This window comes from Stylophora pistillata, chromosome 4 (genome assembly GCF_964205215.1).
Source record: "Stylophora pistillata chromosome 4, jaStyPist1.2, whole genome shotgun sequence".
NCBI lineage: Eukaryota > Metazoa > Cnidaria > Anthozoa > Scleractinia > Pocilloporidae > Stylophora > Stylophora pistillata.
This window is the reverse complement of record NC_142522.1, coordinates 6,699,127-6,725,593: the sequence shown is the minus strand read 5'-3', so window position 1 is coordinate 6,725,593 and position 26,467 is coordinate 6,699,127. Positions and strand designations below refer to the sequence as shown.

The window sequence follows — 26,467 nt, the reverse complement described above, 5'->3', positions numbered from 1 at the left end:
AAACTTTAGCTTTCAATCGAGTTAGACTGAAATGCTATTACACACCCCATTCTATTTTGCTTTAAAAAAGCGTGTAGTAAGTTTTTCTGAAGAAGCGGCTTGTATCAATACTGAAAGGGCGATTTGAAAGGATATGAACTAAATGAACACACCTTTTAACTTGTGGCAAAATAGAAGTGGGTGGGCCAGATTATTTCAGTGGAAGTGTTCGACAGAATATGTACTTTGCATCGCTCTCTCTTAAACAATCACATCCTTCGGTTTCCTTTTATGGGCAAAAAATAAGGGAAACTTTCTCCTTCGATCGCGAATTATTGCGCCATTGACCGTGATCGACGAGAATGTTTGATGTTCGATCGTGCAGAAAAAAAACTTATCTTATTAGGCATTCTCCCACCCTCTGCATTGTTGGCTGAAGCTTATGCGTTCGTCTTTGTACATTAACAAAAGAGAGTGATTTATTTTTTGGTAGCCGCCATCAATTGTTAGTAAATCGCTTCTGCAAGAATTCATTACCTAAAATAGCTAGCTAACCATACCACAAGGGTACAAAACAATTCTTTCATTGTTATGTGTCACGTTTAACTCAGCATTTATTTTAAAGACATGTCTAGACGCTTGTTCTTTAGAGAAAATGTTATACTACGCGTTTGTATTTAAAAACTCAGTTCTATTGAAATTGTTTCTGTAACGTGGAAGTTATCATTTACGACACACGAATGATTATTATATTCCGAGGAGAGGTGTTACATTGCGAAATTAGTGGAAGGGGGTATTGGTTATCGCATTCAAGGCCAAGCTCGTATCTCTATCCAAATTCTCCGAAGTGTTCTATTCTCAGTTCGTTTCGACAAGCGAACCTCTGAATGTCTGGCATAGTAATAAAACATTACCTCTATCTCATTAGAATGATCCAAGGTAATCTTGCCCAAATAATCCTGTATCTTTCATTCAGGGAACACTGACAGGTTCTGTTCTCGTTGTGAGAAAGGATTTTATAAAACTGCCGGATTGTGTTACCCCTGTGTGAAGGGAGATCTCGTCTTCTACTTCGTGTTTATTCTTATCTTTAGCATTCCTTTCCTTGTTCTGCTTTGGTCATTTTTTATTTCCACTTGCGACCTATAAAACGGTTTGTGATAACAGCGGTACATTTTATCTTGATGTTGATCTTCATGCTGTTGGAATTTTTGCCTACTTGGGTTTTCAAATTGAATTTGGTGATTTTTGTGTTGTGCATGACTAGTCGAGGGAAAGGCACAAAGTCTCTCATTAGCATCGCAGTCTTTTATATTCAAACCCTGGACTTCATGGTGTCGAGTTCCAACGTTTTGGCCTCCAAAATCATTGCAGCTCAGAGTTACTTGAGATTTACCTTCCCTTTTCAATCGTGTTGGCAAGTTTGCGTTTATTCTTCTTGTTCCAGTCGGTTGCTTGGTACTTGTGGGTGTCTACTTTATCATTATGTTGAGCTACAACAAGGTTCGTCCCAAGGAAGGACACATGGACAACGTTCACTTTAAATGCCGCAAAAGTGCCTTTTTCTGTTTCAGTTTCGCTTACTTTTCAGTTGAAAGCATGGCTAGAAATATCGGACACGCACGCGCAGTTGAATGGGCCAGAATGAGCAAAAGCGAGTCACGCAACTCCTCACGACTTAGAGACTTAACTGAGAAAATAGATTTAAAATCCCAGTTACCTCCTTACTCCATTGCAAAGTCTCAAATGTTCACTGACAGTTATTTAGTACGGCCCGAGACCCAAAATATTCTTAGAACATTGTCGGCTTCCACGTCGTAATCGTTGCGTTTTTTCAAGATTAACAGTACAGATGATGCTATGTAGTAACAGTATGGCGGCAGTGCAAGAACAACATCACCAGCTCTCCGCAGATGTCCTTTCGCCGGAAATCTTTGGAGTGTAACAACTTTGTTCACTGCGATTTTAAAAGCGTCGAAGCCACACTTCAAGACACAGTAAATCATATTTCTCAGGTCTTCATATCCATTGCGTTTTTAGGTCTTGTTTCTCTGTAATTGTGATATTTTCTGGTCGAGGAATGATGATATTCCTACGGAACCGTGCGGCGAAATCCACCATAAAAGTAGCACACTTCTTTGCTATTTCTTTGATCAACCATGTTGTTTTCAATCTCCCCGGGTAACCTGGCTTTCTTTCCGGTAACCCGGCTTTCTTTCTTCCAGTCTCTTTTTATCTTAATGCCCGGAAATTTAAAACCTGGGGGATCTGAAGCCGGACTCTCCTGATGGCGCGAAAACGCGGCGCGAAACTTAAAGGTCACCCAGCAACACAACGAATTATTTAGAATATGCAAATTTCAGCATCAGGAGAGCCCGATTTCCGGATCCCAAGATATTAATTATTTTCCGGTTAACAAGATTTCAGCATCACCTGTATTATTATACAGTGAAATGCCTGACAAAAATTTATCAAAAGAGGGGGTGAATGTGCTTATAAATGGAACAGTTTCTTCAGAACACCTTAACTACAAACATCTGGACTATGTTGTAAAACAAGCAATTGCTGGTGATCAAGTTGTGTACAGGATGGCTATCCGAAACACTATACTGTTGCAGTGGGCAAGTTTAAAGGACTCCGAAAAAAACCACATCGACTTGCTTAACGACATTGTACCTGGAACTGTTCTGAGAATTAAAAGAGATTCCAAACGAATGAAAGCACGCTTGCGAGTTACGACCATTCGTCTAACTGGGAGCTTAAGGGAAAAAAACAGATCCGGCTCAAAAGAGCAGAGAAATAAAATTTTAAACGGCTGGACAAACCTCAGCATTTTGGCCAGTGATGTAATGAATTCCGGGGAGATGGAAGAAGAACTAAAGAGACTTGAAGCAAAAAAAACAGTTTTAATGGAAAGGTTACAGGAGTGTTATGGTGAAGTCGATGAATGGAGAAAAAAGTATGAAAATCTTGAAGACGAAAAGGAAAAGCTTTTTGAGGAACTAACAGAGCCAACAGAGGAAATCCTCAACAGCCAGGATAAGAAAAAAAATTCTAATCTAGAAAAAGAAAATGAAGAATTAAAAAAATATGTAAGAAAATTAGAGAAACAGCAAAGTAATGATGCCAGTGAGAGACAGTTGTTCACTAAGGAGATGGCAACACTTTCTAAACGACAGGTACGTCGTAGGTCAGAAGCTGTTTCAAGTAGAGCACGAAAAGCCTTATGGTTCATCAAACAGTATGGTTTGGAACTTGATGCTTTGGGCTTTAAAGACAAAGATGGAAATCAATACCCATTAAAGATGTCACCCTCCAGTAGTACATCATGTGCTCCTCCCACCCCATTACAAACTCCTGGCCCTACCCCTACACAGCTTCCTGGTTCTACTCCATCAGCACCACCACAAGTCTGTGGTTCTACCACATTTACTCCATCTCAGGCCTCTGGTTTTATGACACCTACTCCACCACAAGTCCCTGGCTCTACCCACTCCACCCCAACAGGAACCTCTGGTGCTGCCCCACCAACAACACCACAAACCCCAGTTGCTGTGCCACCAGTCTCTTCATTAAACAGGACACCACCACTGTGAGATCAGGTCACAACACAATGCAAATGGAAGCAATATGACAGTTTGTCCACAGTGATAAAGAGAAAGTGGAAGCAGTACTGTTCCTTATGGATAAGTTTGCCGTGGGTGATCCTTTTGTGCATGAATTGAGCATGTTGATAAATGGGATGCCAAGGTCATACCTTATTAAGCAATGCAGGGACAACCTTAATAGCAGCTGCACGGTAAAACCAACCAGTGGACCATAGCCAGGTGCTCAAATTTCTTTCAAAGAATCTCTTATCAGCAAGCTGAATTCTCTTGTAAGTATATATCATTTGATTTAAAATGATGTTTATTTCTGTTTCTTTCTTGAAACAAGTGTAAAATAATACACAATTTCAAACATTCCCTTCACTGACAGGCAGAGAAGGGTGAACTGTCTACTGACAAGCCAGTCAAAGTAAAAATCAGTGGTGATGGAGCGTGAATGACAAGACTGACCAACTTTGTCATACTCAGTTACAGCCTCCTTGATGATAATGATAATCTGTTAAATGCTAGAGGTAAGAAACTTTGTTTTAGGTCCACACCCTTTTGGTTCAACCAGGCAGTTAAAGGGGACACTTAACCACTGTTTTTTTCTTTTCTGTTTGAAACCCACACCACACTTCTCTTCCATTATGTTTCTATTCTATCACAAATGCTATTATACTAATGAACAATTATTAATAAGATGATAGATAGCCAACGAGGCGCGTAGCGCCGAGTTGGCTATAATCATCTCATATCCAACAAGCGCGAGTGGAATAATTTTTTTATTAAAAACGTTCAATTAAATTATTAAATTTTATTAAATTCTTAGCTCCCTTTTAATCTTAAGCTGAAACGTATGCTTGCCATATTTGTAGATTATGGTATATTGGCTGATGGACCATAATGGCTAAGCCAATAAAAAGTCTTGAATTGCATTATCCAATGATCTAGTTTTTAATAATCATTCATATTACATCATTTAGGTACCCACACTATTGCCGTAATGAGTGGGTCAGAGTGCAATGCATCCATCAAGGCAAATTTCAAAGATTCTTGGGATGAAATAAATAAAGTGATAGCTGATCGTAAAGAAGCAATAAACCAAGGACAAGAAGTACCTGTTGAAATTTATCTTGGTGGGGATTATAAGGTTAGATAGGAAGCTTTCGGTGGAAGAAGACCACTCACTATTTTATTCTTAATAATTTGTTTTATTTCTTCAGTTTCTTTTATTAGCTAGTGGCAGGTCAGCTGCAAACTCCATCTATGCTTGCTTGTGGTGTAAGATCCACAAAGATCAAAGGTAAAGTGTTGTAAAATACATACCTGTAGAATTTAGCTCAATGCCACAGTACTAAACTTTTGAATTAATTGTCAAAACCTAGTAATCATAAAGCTATGCATGGTCAATACAAAACAGAATTTTACTCTAATTATAAAATGCTGCTCTGTTTATGCTATGAAAGTAGGAAACCTGCCATTTCTATTTCAGATGGGACATGTCCAAGCAAGGAGACTTTTACAGCAAACCCCCCATGGCATTCACTTTGGCAGATGTAAAAAAGCATGCTACTTTAACTGAGTTCTGCTGCATTAACCAGCCTCTATTAAACATACCTCTCCATCGCATTGTCCTCAATGAGCTTCATCTCCTCCTTAGAATCACTGACGTTCTGGTATGCAATTTGATTGAGGATGCCATGGAGTGAGATGATCAAGAAGATTTTTTAAAGAAGAGAGGAGAGCCTAAAGGCTGTCACTTAAGACATCTCCCACAAGTGATAAACAGTTGTGGCATTACATTTTCTGTGTGGGAGAAGAAAGATGGCGATGGAAAGAGGATGGGTAAAATGGATTGGATGTCTCTGATGGGGGATGAAAGAAAAAAATTACTCAAAAATCTTCTTGCAAAATTGGAGTGCTCAAAGGATTCCATCCACCGTAATACTGCCCAGACAGTTATTAAAATATGGAAGGTATTTTTCTGAGCCCTACATATAATCCATCAAATGTTTCTGCTTGTGTGCAATTGGTCTAAATGCACCTCGCGACCTAATATTCCCCAGTTATTGTTGGTTTATGATCTTAATATACACGTAGTATTGGACATTTTTAATGTTTGTAAAACAATTAATCCTCAGCACATCCAAGTTCTAAAATTTTATCCACTTTCCTCAAAGGACTTTGCAGACATTTATTTCCACACAGTATCATCATTGTTGCCAGAGCAACGAGAAAAATGTGGAGCAAAGGTAGGGTAGGTCCAATATGATACAATTATTATGTTTGACTAATGTTTCCAAACAGATTTTTGCTAAATGCTTCATTCCAAAGAAAAGTATAACCTTATTCTGCAGATAAGAGAATGGATCAAACTTTTTCTGTTGCTTGCAAATTCCCGTAAAGGATATGCAAACAGGAATGTGACGCCTTATATACACGCTGCTGCATATCACTTGCAAGATGTCATCGACAGATTTGGTAATGTAAAACACTTCAGTGGCCAAGGTACTGTCAGTGTCACTGGCTATTTTAATTTAGAACAAACTACATGTATGGCCAGTGAAATAATACCAATAAACTAACTTAACTGGTTTCCCTTTACACAGGCGTCGAAAAAAATAATGATGTGGCAAGAGCAGTTGTCCTTCACAAATCAAGAAACTGGGATAGCCCAGCAGATGTCATCAGAGCAAAGCACCGCCTTGCACAGTTGAGCCACAGAGAGAGGAGAAAAAGAAAATACAACAAACAAAATGAGGATTTCTGGAGTACTGGAAAAAAAGAATTGATGTTTAATAAAAAGAGACAGTGTGTCAGTTCCCAAAATGTGCAAGCAACTGAAAGCACCTCTCTCAACAGCAATTACAGTAATGGGATGACCTCAACTGTCAATTCACAAAATTCTGGCAGGAATTCAACCAGCAATAAGAGAAAGCATGCAAGCACAAAAAGGAAAGCTGGTGCTACTACTAAAAAGTTTAAAAGAACCAAAAATAGATAAGGAATAACTGAACAGATCTTTTGTATACTGAAGTTAATAATAAGAAAAGCAATATAGTATCATTGCTGCAGGTTACATTGCCCGAGAATAACATTTCAAGTCTTGAAAATGATGTATTTTTTCGAATGTACAATTTCAAGTTTCTGAATGTATTTGCTCCTAAATTTATACTGCACATTACTTTAGGCAGCAACTTTAATAAAGTCCACGGTTATCTTTTCTTGAAAAGCCCTTGTTGATTCAGTGATCATACCTTCTCTTATATGATAGTTTTTGGTTGACCATGAAATAAAATGTCGTATCTTCATTGGGAACAAAACTTTTGTTCCCTGCCCATGAAGGTCAAGTAAACAATGCCAATTAGCAGGAAAAAATGATGGAGAAAATTCTTCTTGTGCTAAAAGTTTCCACTGTCCATTTATCACTCCCTTCTTTCCAAACAGATGTTGAAATACATCTTCTCTGAACTCCATAGTCACTTGCTTCCTTTGTTTAGATGCTTTCAAAGAAGCAGCAATGGCCACCCTAAGCCTGGAAACTTCATTTAATATGACAGTCCTGTCTGGCTTGGGATGCTTGTAGTATCTATTCATGATTAAAATAAATACAAATTAACAGAATCGAAATGACCCATTATGCATTAAAGTATAAGCAAGAACCAATTCCAAGGCCATATTCTGGAACACGACGAACGGTAAACACTGCAAAAATGCTTACTTCAGACAAAGCTGGTTCAAATGCTCTTGAGGCTCCCATGAAGCCTCAAATGAACTAAAATTCTTCCATTTCACCTGATATTCTCTCCCTTTAAGAGTAAAAAATAAAAATATTTCAGTTACCTATTAAATACTCGCAAAATTACGCGTAGTTTGCGGCTTAACACAATTGAAGCGTAGGATTTATTCAAATTCTCCTGACACACTACCTACGAATTAAAACATTCTTTGTAGGAGAATATCTAAACTGATAATTAGCGAAAGTTACCTTTTCAGACCATTTCTCTGAACCAACTTAATGTTTGCAGAAGTCTTAGAAAAAATGTAATTATTGAGAATCAATTTACTAATAGCATAATCCCCTTTAAAACGAAATTGATAATTTTTTTGGCCTGCATTCCGCGGATTTCCTTACGAGTTTCGCTTACCTGAATCACAAACTTACTTGCTGTCCTTGGCGGCTTGAAATTACCCTTTCCACCTCGAAAAAACGCCCGCCATCCACCGTACGTCTCCTTGCCTTCAATTCTCTACAAATATCAGCAACAGTAACGCTATTTAAATCGGCGAAAAAGCCGATGGATCTTTCCCCACGCGTCCGACTTGACGGAGTTGACGCCATGTTGTTCAGAAGTCACGCTTAATCGCGTGTTGCTTCCCAGCCAATGGCGTGCACGGATTTAACTTCTGTGATTGGCATGTCAAGTCACGCTCCAATCTTCCGATGTCCGAGATTTCTAGCCATGCAGACCCTCTTCACTTTACGCCCATGTCGAAATAACCGTAATATTCTATACTTGCTAACTTCTCCTTGGATAGAATGCACCTCTGTTACTTACAGAACATTGTTAGCTCTTGGTTTTGTCTCCGTAGTTGTCTATGTGATTGGGTTCCCTTTGCTTCTCGCCTCACTCATGTTTTTCGTCTTTCGCACAAGAAACAGTATGAACCCTGAAGAAGTTCAGAAACTTGACACGTGGCTTGGTCCTGCTTATTTGCCTTACAAATCAAGGTATCAGCAGTACTTTGAGATCGTAATGCTACTCCGCCGCCTGGTATTGGCCATTGCGTTGTCCATAATTTCTTCTTCCTCTTCTTTACAAACCCTAGTTGTTTGGTTAATTCTCGTGGGCTTTGCCATAATTCATATAAGTTTGCAGCCCTATAATAATCGTCCCTTTCACAAGTTTGCATCTGAAAAATTTTTTGAACCTGTTGTTTTGTTGGTGATTTCCATGTCTTTTATCCTGTTGAGGTTTTCGGCCTTGGAAAGCTGCATCAGTAATACAGCAGCTTATGCGTGGATTGTAATTGTTGTAAATTCTTGCATCTTTTTCCTGTTGATGGGCATTATTTTCTACAGTCTTATTGTAAGTAGGACAAGTCGTGAGGGTGCTCTTCTGGGAATGGCAGAGGTGGTAGAGGTGGTGAGAATGAAGAAAGAACCAACTTGTCGTCCATGAACAGCCGACATGCGGAGGGACACTCAGTCAATAACATCGACTGAGTTCCTGTCTATCAACTCGCATGATACTTATCGTACAAGTACAGGAAAGATTACATTGTTACGTTTCACGTTTAGCTCAGCATTTACTTGAAAGACATATCGTGACGCTAGCTCTCTAAGGAAATATTATCCTGCGTGCTTGTTTTAAATTTTTTAAACACTCAGCTGTATACTAAATTTGATGTTTCTTAAAAGCTTCTATTAAAATTGTTTCTGCAATGTGGAAGTTACGGTATTCAAGGCCAAGCTCGTATCTCAAATTTTCCGAAGTGTCCTACTCTTAGTTCGTTTCGACAAGCGGCCTACCTGTGAAGGTCTGACAGGCTCATAAAACATTTCCTCTACATTATTAAAATGATCCAAAGTAATCTTTTCCAACTTTTTCTCTGGTTGCCCGGGAATTAAGATGTCTCCGGAAGGTCACAATTTTATTTTGCTGAATTGTATCATCAAGAAACGTTGTCCTATCAAAGGAATTTTGTCGGCAAACATATTTTGTATATGGACGTGCAGAGTTATGAGTTTGCAAATCATGTTTAACTTCTCTGCAATTCCTATTTACACTTGTTTCTAAGTGACGCCGTCTCTGCGAAAATTCCCCGCACGGGCCGTTCTTGGTGCTCAACTATCACAGGTTTCGAAACTACAGTGACTTGACGTAAGCAATGTTTGTCATTTTAAAGGCTAGATAAAACCTGAGAACAAAAGCTATTGTGATTTGTTCACCCCCCACCGTTCACACCCTAAGTTTAGTGTAAGAAGAAGACTAGACTTTACAATTTTTAGTCCTCATTTACCTCTCGAACAAGATACAAGCCACTTATTCTGAAACTCCTGCTTCTTGCTTTCAGTTTAACTATTTCTTTAGGTCTCACTTAAATTGAAACCAAAGCAGTGAGGTGGAACAAAAGATACTAATTGCCTGAAATGACCAAGGGTCACCTAGCAAGCAGCAAGGTTGACAACACTCATTTGAATGACCTATTCGGGGTTTCCATTATTCTCCTTTAAATAATCTTTCTTTACGAATCCTTCTTCCCTTTCCCTTGTTCTCTTTCGTTTCAATCATTCTCTAGAGTTCAACAAAGAATTAAAGTGAAAAGTATTGAGAGAAACACCGCCCAGAGCTGTAAATTCACTTCTGCATCAGACTTCCTTTTTAACGCATTACTTCAGTTCTGAATTTACATACGATGTCGAGCGCCCGAAATAGCACTAATTGCACCAATCTTGGCATGCAGACATCCGGCACGTAACTGTTTAAATAAAAGGAACACTGTGCCAAGGATACTGCTAGAAAGCTGGAAACATGGCCTGTTTCGGAACTCAGCATGAAGCCCCTCTGGTCAAAAGTACCAAATGTCCGTTTCAGTATGGGAAGTACATGACAATATTCCTGAGCATTGCTTTTTACCGAATAGTTCTTTTCCAAGGTGGACGAGCTAAAACATTGTGGCCTCGAGATAGTTATGGTGAGTGCAAAAGGATATTTGATTGGCTGATTATGAAACCATTATCACGTATAGCGTCTGCCGTAAATATATAATATTCCTCACCAAGCCTATATCTACCGACTGTTGATCCGATTTAACTCAAATTTGATTGACGACGGAGGAATGCTATGTTAATTTGTAGCACTTGGCATAAACTTTGGGTCATTCCACACCAGTAAACAAACCGCAAAAATCAAAGGATATGTTGGTTAATTTCGAAACGCGTAGCTCGTGTACTTTCTTGTTATATTTGTTCCATTCCTTTTTTAATAATTGTCCCTTCGTTAGTAAATTATTATTACTTAATAAGTTTTTTTTTTCAATCAGATTCATTTAAGCACATGCACTGGAAATTATATTTCGTATTTCATTGCTATTGGTTGCTGCTGATAATACCAAATTTTTGTCTGTTATCTACGAATCATTTGCTGTCAACGAGTTACCTACTATCGTTAGTAGCTAGACCAAAAGAAGTCTTTCTTTATTTTACATTTAAGATATTTTCCCTTTTTGGTCTGTAACACTGGTTTATTTCTCGCTTTCAGCCACACAAATTCAACTACATCCGTCAATCATAACCTCACAGTCTTTAATCTGTACTTCGCACTTTTCATCCGTGATTGTAAACCGATCCCCTCACTTTTATTTGTAATTTTGATCAGCTACTGCATTTAATTAAACCGTGATTTCTACTATGCGTTCGAACTGTCTTCTCCGCTTCACTAGTAACTTTTGGAGGTTACAATGGTATGACCAATTACATGTTTCATCTGTTGCATTCGTGTTAAATTTCAAAGCTTTCAAATTCGTTTAGCGCCTAATCTGCTTATGGGCCAATTTTGTCCAGTATTTATGTGAAACAAATATTTTTCGGCGGTGCATTTGAAGAGTAGTCCACTTAGGCCAAAATTGGTCAAGTCGCGACACACTGTCCGCACTTGTAGAATATTTGTGCTAACATAATTTTTTTCTAAAAAAAACAGCTTCTTCGTTAGTGAGAAAAGGCCCTTACTGAAATGTAAATAGCATTTTATATGATATAGCAGATCTTCAGTAAACTTTCTTGTTTTGAGGTACAAACGGCTCTCGGCTACAAATTTTGTAGTTAGTAAAACGTTTCAGAGATAAGCACACAAAAGTTAGAATAAAAAAGTTCCACTGCCTTTCTTACTTCCTTTTAAGGTCACTGTCAACAAATTAGGGTGCCCTCCAGAAAAATCGTCCTACACGCGTTACTTAACTAGAAACCATGGAAAGCTATAAAGCCCTGTAAAGCTTATAATCTTATCACTCAGCAGATAATAGGATGAAGAATTGTATGAGCCTTTTTCGATATTCCAATTGGTTCTCGAGAAAACCTATTTTGAACTAGGACGGTAGGAAATACTTCGGTTGTTGGAACGCGCCGAGAAGTCACACTCTGTTTTGTGCATGAGTGAGTGGAATAATAGAATGTGAACGGTGGTTGGTGGTAGGATCCACTCCACATATTTTTGTGAGGGAAAACCCCACCTGGATGAATACCTTTCCTGTCGCAAATTTAATTTGTCCAAAACGTTGCCTACATATATTTCTTCTGTGGGAGATGTGGCCCCTTTTAGCCGCGTTTAACTAAGCAACACATTCCTCAGACATGTTAAGGGACTTAAAAAACGAGCGAACGAATATTACTTCTGGGTTCCAGAGGATGAAGAGTTGTGATATATGATCCTATCATGCAGCCTTTTTATTAAAAAAATATGTACAAGCGCACGAAGACATCCGATAGTTTATAGTCTGTCCACGTGTTCGATACTGTGGGAAATTTATGAGGAAATGTGTCGTGTTGTGTCAATTTCAAATGTCTCATTTAACTATTGTTCCGGCCAAATAAAACAATAAATTGCAAGGCATAAATATGTCAGAGTATTGGACGACCCTCAGTCTGCCTACATGCTCTGCAGGGGATGTGGAACTAAGGAAAGGAGAGGCTCTCCTCTCCCCCTCCCCTTTCCTGAAGAGCCAGTAGGCAGGATAATTGTCTTAAATGGGTTTAATGACTAAAATATGGGAATGTGCTTACAGCGCGCGAACAGAGTAGGTAAACCACAGCTCACGAGTGCAGACTCATAAGAGCAATTCAAATACACCATAGCAAAGTGTTGCATGCAGAGGAAAAACACTTAAAAAAACCTGTGCTCAACCACGTTTAGCACAAACCTATCAAGTGACAGTGAGGGTGAGGATGACATTGAAATAACAAAAGTTTCAACTGGTTCTGTTGACAACTTCGGTCTCCTCGCAGAGCTTGGCAATTCAGACTACGATGTCACTAGTGACATAAGAGCACCCGATACCGCATCAAAGTTTCTAACTCTACCCAGAGCTGAACATTGCAAACCTTCGATTAATGGTGCACTTGCTTAATGCGAACCTGCGCATATTGAATTGTCACCAGTTAGCCATTAAGTAGAGTCACCAATGAATACAATATTTTGTCTCTGACAGAGTAAACAACTTCTGCTGGATTCATTGATAAAAAATAGTTATGGGTTGTTTTCAGCTTCAGTCTTTCATTTACACTTCCTAAGTAAGATGTTGCCCACTTACTGTACTCTCCAAGGCAGCATTTGTGATAGAAATTGGGCATTCATATAAAACAAGGAAGTCTGGTGTAGCATGAATGTAGGATAGGGAAGGTTGTGCTACATTAGTATGGTAGACAACAATACAAATAGAAGCATCCACTCTATTCGCTCGATGTCTAAAATGTCCCGGTCCCTTCGCTAGAGGTCTTGAGTCCTGCTCGACGATTTCAATTTCTTTCTCTGAGATGTTCATCTCAACTTCTAAACACTTCCGTAACAGCTCAGGATACTTTTGATCCAGATAGTTTGGCTCGTAAAGATCTGTTAATATTGGTGGTATGATGCGAATTTTTAAAATAAACTGATTGTAATACGAATCGATTAAACTCAGCAATGCAGCCTTTCCTTCGCATTGACTCAGCGACATTTTCTCCGCTGAAACGGCGGGATACGTCATGTGTGCTTCTCTATTAACAGTTCGAGCTTTATTGGAGTTTCCATCTTTACCACCGAAGGACTCAATCTTGCTTTCAAGACTTTCTTTCAAAATTTTCGCCGTGAAGAAATCAATATTCTTAGCTCTTGCATGGGTGCCCTTGCTGACATAAGTAGGAAGGAGCTATGAACACTTAATGTGCGAACAGGCTAGTGTTCCGTATATCGTGTCCAACATTCGTTGTAAAAAAAGCATTAGCTATGTGAGAACATGACTCAGCCAAACCTGCCTTGCAGCCTAAACAATATGCAGAAGGAGTTCTTCCATCTTGTCTAGCTATGATCAACTCATTCTTTAAGAGTGACGAATTTTAGCGCAAACTACGTGTTTCTCCGAGACTAATTTTCCCTTTACTGAAATAGCAAACATGACTGCTCTGTTGGAGGTAAACACTCTGGATCAAACTCTACATTCGGTCATGTTAAAACGCAGACTGCGGACTGCGGACTGCTGAATGCAGACTGCAGACTATGCAGACTGTGCTGACCGTGCAGACGGAGGAAATTTTTGTTACTCACTAATTACCACTTTGATACAGTAGAACCATGATTAGGGAAATATCGTCGAATAATTCCCGAGAAAAAGTCGAGGGGATTATTTGACAATATTCACCGAACCTGAGGCGAATAATTGTTTTAGTATAACTTCAAAGCTGAACAACAGAGAAGTTTCTAGAATCATAACATTTTAGTAACATTTATTAACATTTTATCTTAACATTTTATAGAAGATTTATTTAGCTTCGCCAACCGGCAGGGACACCGCAACAGCTTGCGCCAATCACTGCGGGCCCAATAAAACCACCCATCCCACCCCAGGGGAGGACATCCATCACACAGTAATCTCGTGTGTGGGAGATTAACGTCTCCTACCCCAACCCTGCAGGAGAAGGGACCTCCATTTATTCGTCCCTATCCGAGAAGACTAGAATATCTAACCATTTCTTGATGTTATAGAAAGGCAGCAAATTCTTCTCAATTATTTTAAGACCCTGAGTGTTGGTCCGACCGGGGCTCGAACCTTCGACCTCCCGCACAACAGTCTAGTGCTCTATCCATTGAGCTAACCGGGAGGCGGTTATCTCGATGGATATAGCGTCATACAAGGAACCGCTCGACCAATCGAACTGCTGGAGACTCTTTGCTCAGCTCTGAAATTATACTAAATGTATATATATACATATATTTTAACTAATCCTTAATTTTTGCTGAAAAACGTCACTAACAGGAGCTTCCACGAAATGTACGAATCAATGTTTCATCTTTATGGCAATGTCCTATCAGAAAAATGGCGTGCTAGTGTATGGGCGCGATCCTATTTCCCAGTAAAGTCGATTTCAGCTTGCAGCATCTTTAGTTCCTGTAAATTTCTTTAGGCCGTGTTTTGAAGATCCTGCTAATTATTTGCTTCATCCATGCAGCCCATTTCTTACCTCTAAATCAGAGTCACTGGTTTCCAAACAGATTACATCTTCAAGACAATAATAAAGAGTTAACACAAGTACATGACAAAACTAAAATTCATCTCAACACAGGGGGAAATTAAAATACAACCTGCGCTTGCCGATCTCCATCTTACCACGTGCTCGATAAATTTGAGCTCAGGATTTCGTCTGAATTGCTTCTAGGTAACTTGAACTCAAACTAACCTGGTAAAACTACGTCACGTGGTGTCCAAAATATTGGACAACGTTCCAACTTTAACTAAAGAGTAAGGAAAAGGTGAAAATCAGAGTTAGAAAAAAGTAAAAAACAAAAAACAAACACAAAAAAGAAACAAAAAAAAAATAAAGAAAAAGAAAATACAAAAACAATTTAACAATCTGCACGGTCTGCATGGTCTGCAGTCTGCAGTCTGCGTTTTGACATGACCGCTCTACATCTGGGATGTTGACTGGATCAATACCGATTTACTCGATATTCTAAGACAACGCCGCTTTCCAAGAAACGTAGTATATTTCGATAGTTCAGGTGCAGAGATTTGTTTTCTATGAAATGAAAACACTACAGAAATGGCCTCGCTTTTCATATATTTCACACTTTAGAGGGGCACACTAATAGCGGACAAAATATTTGCATATGTCAGTGACGTCACGTAAAAGGGAAGAATTCACTTTCCAGTTTTAGTGCCAATGTAAATTAAAGTCCACATGGCGTTGTCTCACGAAATTAATAGTTATTACCAGCCATAGTTCAGATATAAATCGAATAAATTTTACAAAGGGTTCAAGTCATTGTCGTCTCTAAAAATATGCAGGCCGCTTGTAACACACGACCTACACTATAGGGGTTTCTTTAATTAAGACGAGGGCCGAATAGCAGCAAATGGCGCGTGGCGGATGGAAAAATGTAATCGGCTCCTGTTTTTGATTAGTATTTTTCCATCTGCAGTTTTTCATCCGCCATTCGCCACCAGCTAATATCTAATCTGCGTTTTATAGCCAAGAAAAAAGGTCTGAAAGTTTTGCAAGTGTGAAAGTCGGCTTTAGCTTTTTTCCACGCTCCTGAAAAAAGCTAAAACAATTATTGCTCAATAACCCGATCGCACTAAGAAGCTCCCTCAAGGCTGCTTTAGCACTCATTACAACCATCCATCAAGATCGGCTTTGAAAATGCATGAACCCCACGAGTAACCAGAACACAGTAATGTTGATATATCAATAACTTCTGGCCGGTAGTTCAGTTTCCGGCGCTTAAACTGATTTCTCGTAGTTTTTGATACTTTTCATGAGAATCTGGGACTTGATCATAAAAAAAGAATAACGTTTATCATTCTGTCTAGCGAACTTAACTCATGTCAGGAAAACAATACACCAAACAAACTTTCCTCCTGTTCTCACAACATCCTGCATGCTTTATTATGCTGGTAAACCGATAGAAATTGTGACTTACTGCTTCAGTAACCAGTATTCTGATAAAATTTCCCATGAAAACTGAAACCGTTTCCAGGTGTTATTCAATTTTTAAAATGCGATACAAATTTCAAGCTTCTTAAGGAATCTTTTTATTTTTAAAAACAAAATAAGAAAAGTTGTTTCTTATATCAAATAATATTTGAATCAGTTATCATCTCGAGAATCTGATTATCCCGCATCCAGTTCGTTAAAAATTGGGGTAGATTGAAAGGAGTCTCAATGGGACAGATCATTATTTGTCGTCAAAGCGGGGAGGGGGACATTGGGAGATTTTAATTTGTAAGGTCCCCACGCTCCCCTAACTCCTCCCACCCTCGTTGGAAGTTAATCAGCAATCTATTTCTTTTTAGGCACAACTTTCATTCTATTGGCGGCGGATGATCCCCCCGTACGTTCCCCCCCCCCCTGAAATATCTCCCGCCAAATATAGCCCTCATCGTTTCTGAAATAACTAACTAATCAATACTTGACACATTTGCCAACAGACTTGCAGTTCTTCCTGCGTTACGAAGGAGAAGACTGTTTGCGACGTATATTCAACCACGGAACTTTTCCAATCTACACTTATGACACCTCTTTCACGCCTGAGCAAGAAAGAAAAGTTCTTTTAGACATTTACGCCTTTACAAATGGCAAGCAATGGTATAACAACAGTGGATGGAACAGTTCAACAGAACACTGTTCCTGGTATGGAATCACGTGCCACGGCAATTCATACATCAAGTCTATTGTGCTGCCCTTTAACAACTTAGATGACCATCTCCCTTCCAATTTGTGGAAAATAAGAAACCTATTTTCTTTGTGCACGCCTGGCAACCCTAACCTTCAAGGACGACTCGGGGACTTCTTGTCTGGAAATATGAGTTCACTGCTGGCCTTTGTCATCTGTGCTTCTTCAGTCTCTGGTCAGATCCCTGAGGATATTGCCAACCTGACAAATCTTCAGACTTTTATAGCCCTTCCTATGCACGGGGGTGGCTTCACGGGACAACTGCCACAAGAATTGGGAAATATGAGAGAATTACGGATGCTCCAGCTTGGCGGAAATAACTTAACTGGACAAATACCAAGAAGTATTTCCAAACTGAAAAAGCTTTATGATCTTAACTTACAAAACACCCGTGGGACGATATCTGGAAACCTTTCGGACATATTTGCAATCTCTTCGTTGGTGGTTGTCTACATATCTGGAGTGAAGCTAATGGGAGAGGTACCTCGAAATTTTCCGTCAAACGTAAAAGACCTTTCACTGCCGGGAAATAATGTATCCGGTAAGCTTCCAGAAATATTCCCGAACAACAGTGCACTACAAACATTAAATCTTGCAAACAATCTTCTTACGGGAGATATTCCAGGCCATCTGCTTTTGAATCCCCTTGAGATTCTAGATCTATCCCAAAACGGATTTACGTCTGTCAATCAAGGCAAGCCATGGCCAAAAGATGACAAAGGAGGCATTCATTTATACCTTTCGTTGGCCGAGAATAGAGACTTGGCAATTGATTTTCAAAGTTTCATAGGACTTTTTAAGTACGCAGAGACGCTATCTGTCATAAATGTAAGCTACTGTGGTATAGAAAGTCTTGTTTTGCCAAACCTGTTCTACCTCCAAAGATTGTCCACCATCGATTTAAGTGGCAATAAACTTTATGGAGAAATACCAGATATTTTCGAAGATAGATCAGTGCTATCCTACCTTGATATCTCTTTCAATAACTTATCAGGTTCTCTACCAGGAGGGGCACACAGTTTCATCGCTCTTCAATACTTGGATATTTCTGGAAATCCTTACATGAGGAAAGGAACAAGCATATCGGCCAATGTCTTTCAGCCAGACTTCTCAAGAATGATCAAGCAACATCAAGAAGACAACTTTACTTGTCCCGAAGGGCGCTTTACGTTCAATAATGGCCGTATTCGGTTAGATCCTACATTTTATGAATACAAGTATTGTATCTGTGACGCTGGTTTTTACGGAGACACTGGACTTTGCAAATCACGTTTGGACGGAGGGACGTGCAACAAAGTTGTTGTCAGTACCTTGGAAGATATCCGCCCAAACATCATGAGGATAGCTCCTGGCTACTGGCCCTCACCTAGCACTAAGAACGTAACTCATTTCGTCAGGTGTCCAGTACCAGCTGCTTGCAATCCAATGGCCTCTTGCACCTGTCACCTTGTCAAATTACCTAATGACCCGCTCTCATCTCACGCTAAACGCTTATTACCAACTTTAATTACAACATGCAATCAATCCTGCATCTGTCATCCAGGAAACACTGACAGGTTCTGCTCCCGATGTAAAAAAGGATTCTATAAGATTGGTGGATTGTGCTACCAGTGTGTGAAGGGAGATCTCACCTACTACTATGTGTTCATTCCTTTCTTTGCTATTTCTTTCCTTGTTCTGCTTTGGTCATTTTTTTATTTCAGCGTGCGACCTATCAAATGGTTTACTGTAACAGCATTACATTTTCTATTAATGTTAATCTTTATGCTTTTAGAATTTTTACCCACGTGGGCTTTCAAGTTGAATTTAGTGGTTTTCGTGTTGTGCATGAGTAGTCGAGGAAAAGGCACAAAGTCTCTAATCAGCATTGCCGTGTTTTACATTCAAACCCTGGACTTCATGGTATCGAGCTCCAACGTTTGGCCTCCAAAACTCGTTGCAGCTCAAAGCTTCTTGAGCAGCTACTGGAATTTGTATTTCCCTTCACTTTCATGCGATTTACCTTCCCTTTTCAATCCGGTTGGCAAGTTTGCGTTTATTCTTCTTCTTCCAATTGGTTGCTTGGCTATGGTCGGTGTCTATTTTATAATTATGCAAGGCTATGACAAGGTTCGTCCTCAGGAACGACGCATGGAAAACGTTCACTTTAAATGTCGTCAAAGCGCCTTTTTCTGCTTAAGTTTCACTTATTTTCCAGTTGTTAAGCAAACCCTCTCCATCTTACGCCCATGCCACGCTGACCGTAATATTCTGTATATGCCAGCTTCTCCTTGGATTGAATGCACATCCGATACTTACAGAATACTTTCAGCGCTTGGTTTCGTCTCTCTGGCGGTCTACGTCATTGGGTTTCCCTTGCTTCTGGCCTCGCTCTTATTTTTCTTCTTTAGGAAAAGAATTGATATGAGCCTTGAGGATCGTACAAGGCTTGACACGTGGCTTGGTCCTGCATATTTACCTTACAAACCAAGGTATCAGCAGTATTTTGAGCTCGTCATGCTTCTCCGTCGCTTATTACTCGCCATTGCATTGTCCACGATTTCATCTTCCACTTCTTTACAATCCTTTGTTGTCTGGATAATTCTGGTCGGCTTTGGGATTATTCATCTGTGTTTGCATCCTTATGATGATGTTCCTCATTTCAGGTTTGCCTCTGAAAACCTTTTCGAGCCTCTAGTTTTGCTGGCGCTGTCCATGTCTTTTATGCTGTTGAGGTTCTCGGCCTTGGAAAGCTCCATAAGTGATACAACAGCTTACGTTTGGATCGTAGTGATTGTTAATTCTTGCATCCTGTTATCATTAATTATCACTATTTTCTACCGGCTTGTTTTAACTAGGCAGACTAGTGGAGAGTTACACATGTGCCCTTTTGTCGACGGAAGAAATGGTAGGGGCCATGGGGGCCAGGAAAGAGACAATTTACTTTCTGTTAACTAAAGACGACGGATATACGTTGAAGTAGGGTAACTTTGCCTATGGTATTATTTTAGAAAAAATTGATTATTCCATTACATAGGTGTTTTTTTATATTTATGAAAAATCAACTCCTAAATGTCTTTCCCTATCTTGGCCCAAAGCAAGGTAGATTAGTACCATGCAAGGATGCTACGTGACTTAAGAACTTATCAAGTAGACAGTGGTTTAGCTTTTTGATATTTTGACCATTGTGATGACGAATATCGCTGTTGATAAGAGTATATACCATGCTTAACCACAATATTTTACCACAATACCGATGTCAATTAAACGATTCTCAGTGCGTGACCATTACCTGACATGTTGACGCGAGCAACTTTGTTCGTACTCTCATCGAGAAACGGCAAATTGGCTGATCAGATTGCGACGTCGCAGCCGATTGTATTAAAAAATCTGATAGAACACTGTTTTAGAACGGACTTATTTTGTAGCTCAGAATTCTTTAAAATCGTTCTATACATGTACTTATATACGTGGTCTGTTAATGGCCTGTTATATACGTGGCCTGGTAGGGCCTACCTTCGTGTTTCACGGCCTGTCCAGAAAGTTTCACGTGTTTACGCTTGTAGTTGAGAGGTTGCAATCGGCAATCGTAACTTTAAGTCTACTTTTTTTTTAGCTACTTTGATTTCATTTGAAACTGATTTTTTTTTTGTCTTAAGAAACGTCTTGCCGAAGGAACCTAAGCAGTCATATGACTCTTGAATAGATCGATCTTAGTAACAAATGCCATCTGATTTAGGTTTATTTAAACGACTGAGAAACCTTTATCAAATCCAAAAGATGTATTAAAGTTTGATATCCATTTTATTCAGTTTTATATTGTCTCAGTTAGAAAAACCCTGGTTGCTGTTATTGAGTCAGTTATTCGTGTAGCTTTTTACCTTGTATCTTTGAGGCATTGGTAAGTGCAGACGGGAGGGGGAGGGGAAGGGATGTAAAGGTGTATTCCAGTAGCTCGATAGATTAAACGTTTTTGATGTACAAGTGTAAAGGAAAATTGTTTTCTTTTCGACGTTTCATATCCCTATTCTTGAAGAATTATGTATCATCCTTAGAAAACTAATGACTACAAATAGTTTTTTTTTGCATGGTTTAATTTTATTATTAAGGTGGCGAATAGTCTAATTTACATTTCTTTACCAAACTTTCTAGAACTTTGAAAAGGCAATCGAGACACGTGAAATGAATATTGTGTTTATCTCTTCTGGTGTGTTACGTTCATTTTTCTTTCACCAGATGTAGTCTTTGCATAACCGTCATATAAAACTTTGATTTACATTAAGTTACATTCGAGAGTATTATGATGCATTAAAGACAGGTTAAAGTAAATCCTTTAAAGCTTGGTCCCTGTCCAGTTGCCGCCAGCAGACTGGTATAAACGGAATTTAGTGACAATCTTTTTCCCTCCTGTTAGTCAAGCGACCGTTCCGAGTTTAATTTACGCAGATGGTTCATTCAGGCAAGCAGTTTACTGTCCCAACCGAAAACTTATCGTCACGTAAGATCTCCCCCTCGGCGTTGCACGTGAATGCCGCCTTGGGTTCAAATTATGGATTATTGCCGTCCATGTTTCCGCTCTGCGAGTGCAAAAAACCTTAGCCTTTAATTGAGCTATACTGAAATGCTGTTATACACCTTATTCTTTTTTGCTTTAAGGAAGCGTGTAGTAAGCTTTTTTGAAGGCGTGGCTTGTATCAACACTGAAAGGGTAATCTGAAAGGATAAGAACCGAGTAAACGCGTCTTTTAACTTCTGGCAAAATAGAATTGGGTGAGCCAGAGTATTTCAGTGGAAAAGTTCGACATAATCTGTACTTTGGATCGCTGTCCCTCAAAGCTGTAAAGCCAAATAACGAAAGAAGATAATTGCAAACAATCAGATCCTTTACTCTCATTTTATGGACAATAAATAGGTGAAACTTTCTTCTTCGGTCGCAAATTATTGCACCATAAAATTACTCTTGCCTAAGTCCGTTCAGCGACACATTTTCTTGTTTCTGAAGAGCGATTAACACTCCATGATCTTAGTGGAGAATGTTTGCCGTTGAGATAATTTTTTTTCAACGTTTCCAGGGACTGCCCAAAAAAAAAGAAACTGGTTCGATGAGGTATTCCCTCGTCCTCTGCATTGTTGGCTGAAGCTTATGCGTTCCTCTTTGTGCATTAACAAAAGAGAGTGATTTTGTTTTTGGTAGCCGTCATCAATTGTTAGTAAAACGCTTCTGCAAGAATTCATTACCTAAAATAGCTAGCTAACCATACCACAAGGGTACAAAACAGTTCTTTCATTGTTATGACTCACGTTTAACTCGGCATTTATTTAAAAGACATGTCTAGACGATTGTTCTTTAGTGAAAATGTTATACTACGCGTTTGTATTTAAAACTCAGTTGTATTGAAATTGTTTCGGTAACGTGAAAGTTATCGTTTACGGCACACGAGGGATTATTATATTCCGAGGAGAGGTGTTACATTGCGAAATTAGTGGAAGGGGGTATTGGTTATCGCATTCAAGGCCAAGCTCGTATCTCTTTCCAAATTCTCCGAAGTGTTCTATTCTCAGTTCGTTTCGACAAGCGAACCTCTGAAGGTCTGGCATGGTAATAAAACATTTCCTCTATCTCATTAGAATGATCTAAGGTAATCTTGCCCAAATAATCCTGTATCTTTCATTCAGGGAACACTGACAGGTTCTGTTCTCCTTGTGAGAAAGGATTTTATAAAACTGCCGGATTGTGTTACCCCTGTGTGAAGGGAAATCTCACCTACTACTTCGCGTTTATTCTTATCTTTAGCATTCCTTTCCTTGTTCTGCTTTGGTCACTTTTTAATGCTAGATATGGAATGAGATGCCACTTGTTGGTAAATTTGACCTTGTTAAGAAAGAATCGTCTGTTGTTTGAGAGGAAGTTTCTAGGGCGATTTGGTATTGATTTGGGTTTTTTATCATTTTGATAGACTTAAACATTTCGTTGTTTTCCTACGAACCGTTCACTGAATCCTGGGTCACCGACACGATCCAATAACAGGAAACATTCCACTTGCGACCTATAAAATGGTTTGTGATAGCAGCGGTACATTTCATCTTGATGTTAATCTTCATGTTGTTGGAATTTTTGCCTACTTGTGGGTTTTCAAATTGAATTTGATGATTTTTGTGTTGTGAATGACTAGTCGAGGAAAAGGCACAAAGTCTCTCATTAGCATCGCAGTCTTTTATATTCAAACCCTGGACTTCATGGTGTCGAGTTCCAACGTTTGGCCTCCAAAAATCATTGCAGCTCAGAGTTACTTGAGATTTATCTTCCCTTTTCAATCGTGTTGGCAATTTTGCGTTTATTCTTCTTCTTCCAATCGGTTGCTTGGTACTTGTGGGTGTCTACTTTATCATTATGCTGAGCTAGAACAAGGTTCGTCCTGAGGAAGGACGCATGGGAAACGTTCACTTTAAATACCGCAAAAGTGCCTTTTTCTGTTTAAGTTTTACTTACTTTTCAGTTGAAAGCAGACCCTCTCCACTTTACACCCATATCGAAATGACCGTAATATTCTATACTTGCTAACTTCTCCTTGGATAGAATACACCTCTTTTACTTACAGAACATTGTCAGCTCTTGGTTTTGTCTTCGTAGTTGTCTACGTGATTGGGTTCCTTTTGCTTCTCGCCTCATTCATGTTTTTCTTCTTTCGCAAAAGAAACAGTATGAACCCTGACAAAGTTCAGAAGCTTGACACGGGGCTTGGTCCTGCTTATTTGCCTTACAAATCAAGGTATCAGCAGTACTTTGAGATCGTAATGCTACTCCGTCGCGTGTTACTGGCCATTGCGTTGTCCATAATTTCTTCTTCCTCTTCTCCACAAGCCCTAGTTGTTTGGTTAACTCTCGTGGGCTTTGCCGTAATTCATATAACTTTGAAGCCCTATAATGATCATCCCTTTCACAAGTTTGCATCTGAAAACGTTTTTGAGCCTGTTGTCTTGTTGGTGATTTCCATTTCTTTCATCCTGTTGAGGTTTTCGGCCAAGGAAAGCTGCATAAGTAATACAGCAGCTTATGCGTGGATTGTAATTGTTGTAAATTCTTGCATCTTTTTCCTATTAATGGGCATTATTTTCTGCCGTCTTATTGTTAGTAGGAATGCCAAGTCGTGAGGGTGCTCTTCTGTAAATGGCAGAGGTGGTAGAGGTGGGTGGTGAGAATGAAGAAAGAACCAACTTGCTGTCCATGAACAGCCGACATGCGGAGGGACACTCAGTCAATAACATCGACTGAGTTCCTGTACATCAACTCGCATGATACTTATCGTACAAGTACAGGAAAGATTACATTGTTACGTTTCGCGTTGAGCTCAGCATTTACTCAGTTGAAGGACGTATCGTGACGCTAGCTCTCTAGGGAAATATTAGCCTGCATGTTTGCTTAATTTTTTAGGCACTCAGCTGTATACTAAGTTTGATGTATGTTAAGCTTGTGTTAACTTTGTTTCAGCAATGTGGAAGTTACGGTATTCAAGGCCAAGCTCGTATCTCAAATTTTCCGAAGTGTCCTACTCTTAGTTAGTTTCGACAAGCGGCCTAACTGTGAAGGTCTGGCAGGCTAATAAAACATTTCCTCTACATTATTAAAATGATCCAAAGTAATCTTTTCCAACTTTTTCTCTGGTTGCCCGGGAATTAAGATGTCTCCGGAAGGTCACAATTTTATTTTGCTGAATTGTATATATCAAGAAACTTTGTCCTATCAAAGGAATTTTGTGGGCAAACGTATTTTTTATATGGACGTGCAGAATTATTGGTTTGCAAATCATGTTTAACTTCTCTGCAATTCCTATTTACATTTGTTTCTAAGTGACGCCATCTAGCAAAAATTCCCCACCACGGGTCATTCTTGGTGCTCAACTATTATAGGTTTCGAAACTACAGTGATTTGACGTACGCAATGTTTGTCCTTTTATAGACTAGATAAAAAATAACCCACTCTTCAACTCTATTTATAGATCCCAGTGGACTATAAAATTAGCAAAATACCTCAAACTAAGCAATTAATCTAATAAAACCTGAAAAAAAAAAAGCTATTGGGATTTGTTTACCCCCCTCAGTTCTCATTCTCAGGTTAGTGTTAGAGAAGACCAGCTTTCACAATTTTTAGTGCTCATTTCCATCGCGAACAAGATACAAGCCGCTAATTCTGAAACTCCTGCCTCTTACTTTCAGTTTAAGTGTTTCTTTGGGTCTCACTTGATTTGAAACCAGATTAGTGAGGTAGAAACTAATTGCCTGAAATGACCAAGGGTCAGCTAGCAAACAGTAAGGTTGAGAACACTCATTTGAATAACCTATTCGGGGCTACATTATTCTCCTTTAAATAACCTTTTTTTTTGTGAATCCTTCCTCCCTTTGTCTCGTTCTATTTAGTTTTAATCCTTTTCTAGAGTTCAAAAAAGAATAAAAGTAAGAGTTGAGAGAAACACTGCCCAGAGGAATAAATTCACTTCCGCACTAGACTTCCTTTTTAACGCATTATTTCCGTTCTGATTTTACATATGATGTCGAGCGCCCGAAATAGTACTAACTGCATTAATCTTGGCAAGCAGCCATCCGGTACGTAACTGTGTAAATAAAAGGAACACTGTGCCAAGGATACTCTTAGAAAGCTGGAAACATGGCCTGTTTCGGAACTCAGCATGAAGCCACTCTGATCGAAAGTACCAACTGTCTGCTTCAGTATGGGAAGTACATGATTGTTTACTTGAGCATCGCTTTTTACCAAATAGTTCTTTTGCAAGGTGGACAAGCTAAAGCTTTGTGGCCTCAAGATACTTATGGTGAGTACAAAGGATATTTGTAATCAGAACGCTTGGGCAAGCAGCTCGGCAAACACTCAAGTCGTCTGATTGTGAAACCAGTATCAAATATGGCGTCTGCCGTAAATATATAATTAAGCTTACCAAGCCTATATCCACCGACTGTTGATCCGGTTTAACTTAAATTTATTTGAAGACGGAGGAAAGCTATGCTAATTTGTAGTTGTCAGTGGCACAAAATGAAATGAATAAAAAAATAGAAAAAAGATCCAAGGATCTGTGAGGACAAATGTTTGCTTCTTCTGTTGCATCCACATTAAAATTTCACAGTTGTCAAATTCAGTCAGTATCTGATCTGCTTGTTAGTCGATTTTGTCCAGTTTTTATTCGGAACAACTTTTTTCCATCGGTGTATTTGAAGATCCGTCCACTTCAGCCAAAATTGATCAAGTCGCCACAAACAATCCGCACTTGTAAAATCTTTGTCATGACAGAAAATTTGTCTCAATAAACAACTTTTTCACTAGAGCGAAAAGGCCCTTACTGAAATGTATAGAGCATTTTACACGATGTAGAAGATCTTTAGTAAACTTACCTGTTTTGGGGTAGAAACGGCTCTCTGCTACGAATTTTTTAATGAGGTAAACGCTTTAGAGATAACCACACAAAATATTTTAGGTGAGAGCAA

At 39.2% G+C, this 26,467-nt stretch overlaps 2 protein-coding genes, 1 long non-coding RNA gene and 1 pseudogene across 4 annotated transcripts; 3 read left to right on the top strand and 1 right to left on the bottom strand.

Moving 5' to 3' along the window:
* The first annotated feature begins 5,377 nt into the window (after positions 1–5,377).
* Positions 5,378–6,573, top strand: LOC148732175 (uncharacterized). The gene is made up of 3 exons (XM_088759201.1): positions 5,378–5,545; positions 5,750–5,821; positions 6,179–6,573. Exons 1-3 carry the CDS (start codon positions 5,539–5,541, stop codon positions 6,571–6,573), a joined length of 474 nt encoding a protein of 157 aa, XP_088615327.1. The 5' UTR covers positions 5,378–5,538.
* On the bottom strand, positions 6,342–7,950 carry LOC148732174 (uncharacterized). Of its 2 annotated transcripts, none has more exons than XR_016000853.1 (3): positions 7,735–7,950; positions 7,291–7,378; positions 6,342–7,158 (listed from the first exon to the last, which is right to left on the bottom strand). It is a non-coding gene; the product is annotated as an uncharacterized LOC148732174 (long non-coding RNA). The 2 variants fall into 2 exon arrangements; XR_016000854.1 differs by having other exon boundaries at positions 7,718–7,941.
* A 1,430-nt stretch (positions 7,951–9,380) lies between these two features.
* Positions 9,381–24,248, top strand: LOC148732173 (uncharacterized). The gene is made up of 3 exons (XM_088759203.1): positions 9,381–10,268; positions 16,752–19,867; positions 24,162–24,248. The coding sequence occupies exons 1-3, from the start codon at positions 10,106–10,108 to the stop codon at positions 24,246–24,248; spliced, it is 3,366 nt and encodes a 1,121-aa protein (XP_088615329.1). The 5' UTR covers positions 9,381–10,105.
* Positions 22,636–24,277, top strand: LOC148732172 (uncharacterized; annotated as a pseudogene).
* The last annotated feature ends 2,190 nt before the right edge of the window (positions 24,278–26,467 follow it).

What these genes read in the sequence shown, in the direction of transcription:
- LOC148732175 (XM_088759201.1), top strand. An exon ending in GAGAAAAATGTGGAGCAAAG is followed by an intron (nt 5,822 to 6,178) that starts GTAGGGTAGGTC and finishes CCCTTTACACAG; the next exon opens with GCGTCGAAAAAAATAATGAT.
- LOC148732173 (XM_088759203.1), top strand. Translation starts at nt 10,106, where the DNA reads ATGGCCTGTTTCGGAACTCAGCATGAAGCCCCTCTGGTCAAAAGTACC. An exon ending in GTGGCCTCGAGATAGTTATG is followed by an intron (nt 10,269 to 16,751) that starts GTGAGTGCAAAA and finishes ATTTGCCAACAG; the next exon opens with ACTTGCAGTTCTTCCTGCGT. An exon ending in AGTTACACATGTGCCCTTTT is followed by an intron (nt 19,868 to 24,161) that starts GTCGACGGAAGA and finishes GAGGTGGTAGAG; the next exon opens with GTGGGTGGTGAGAATGAAGA.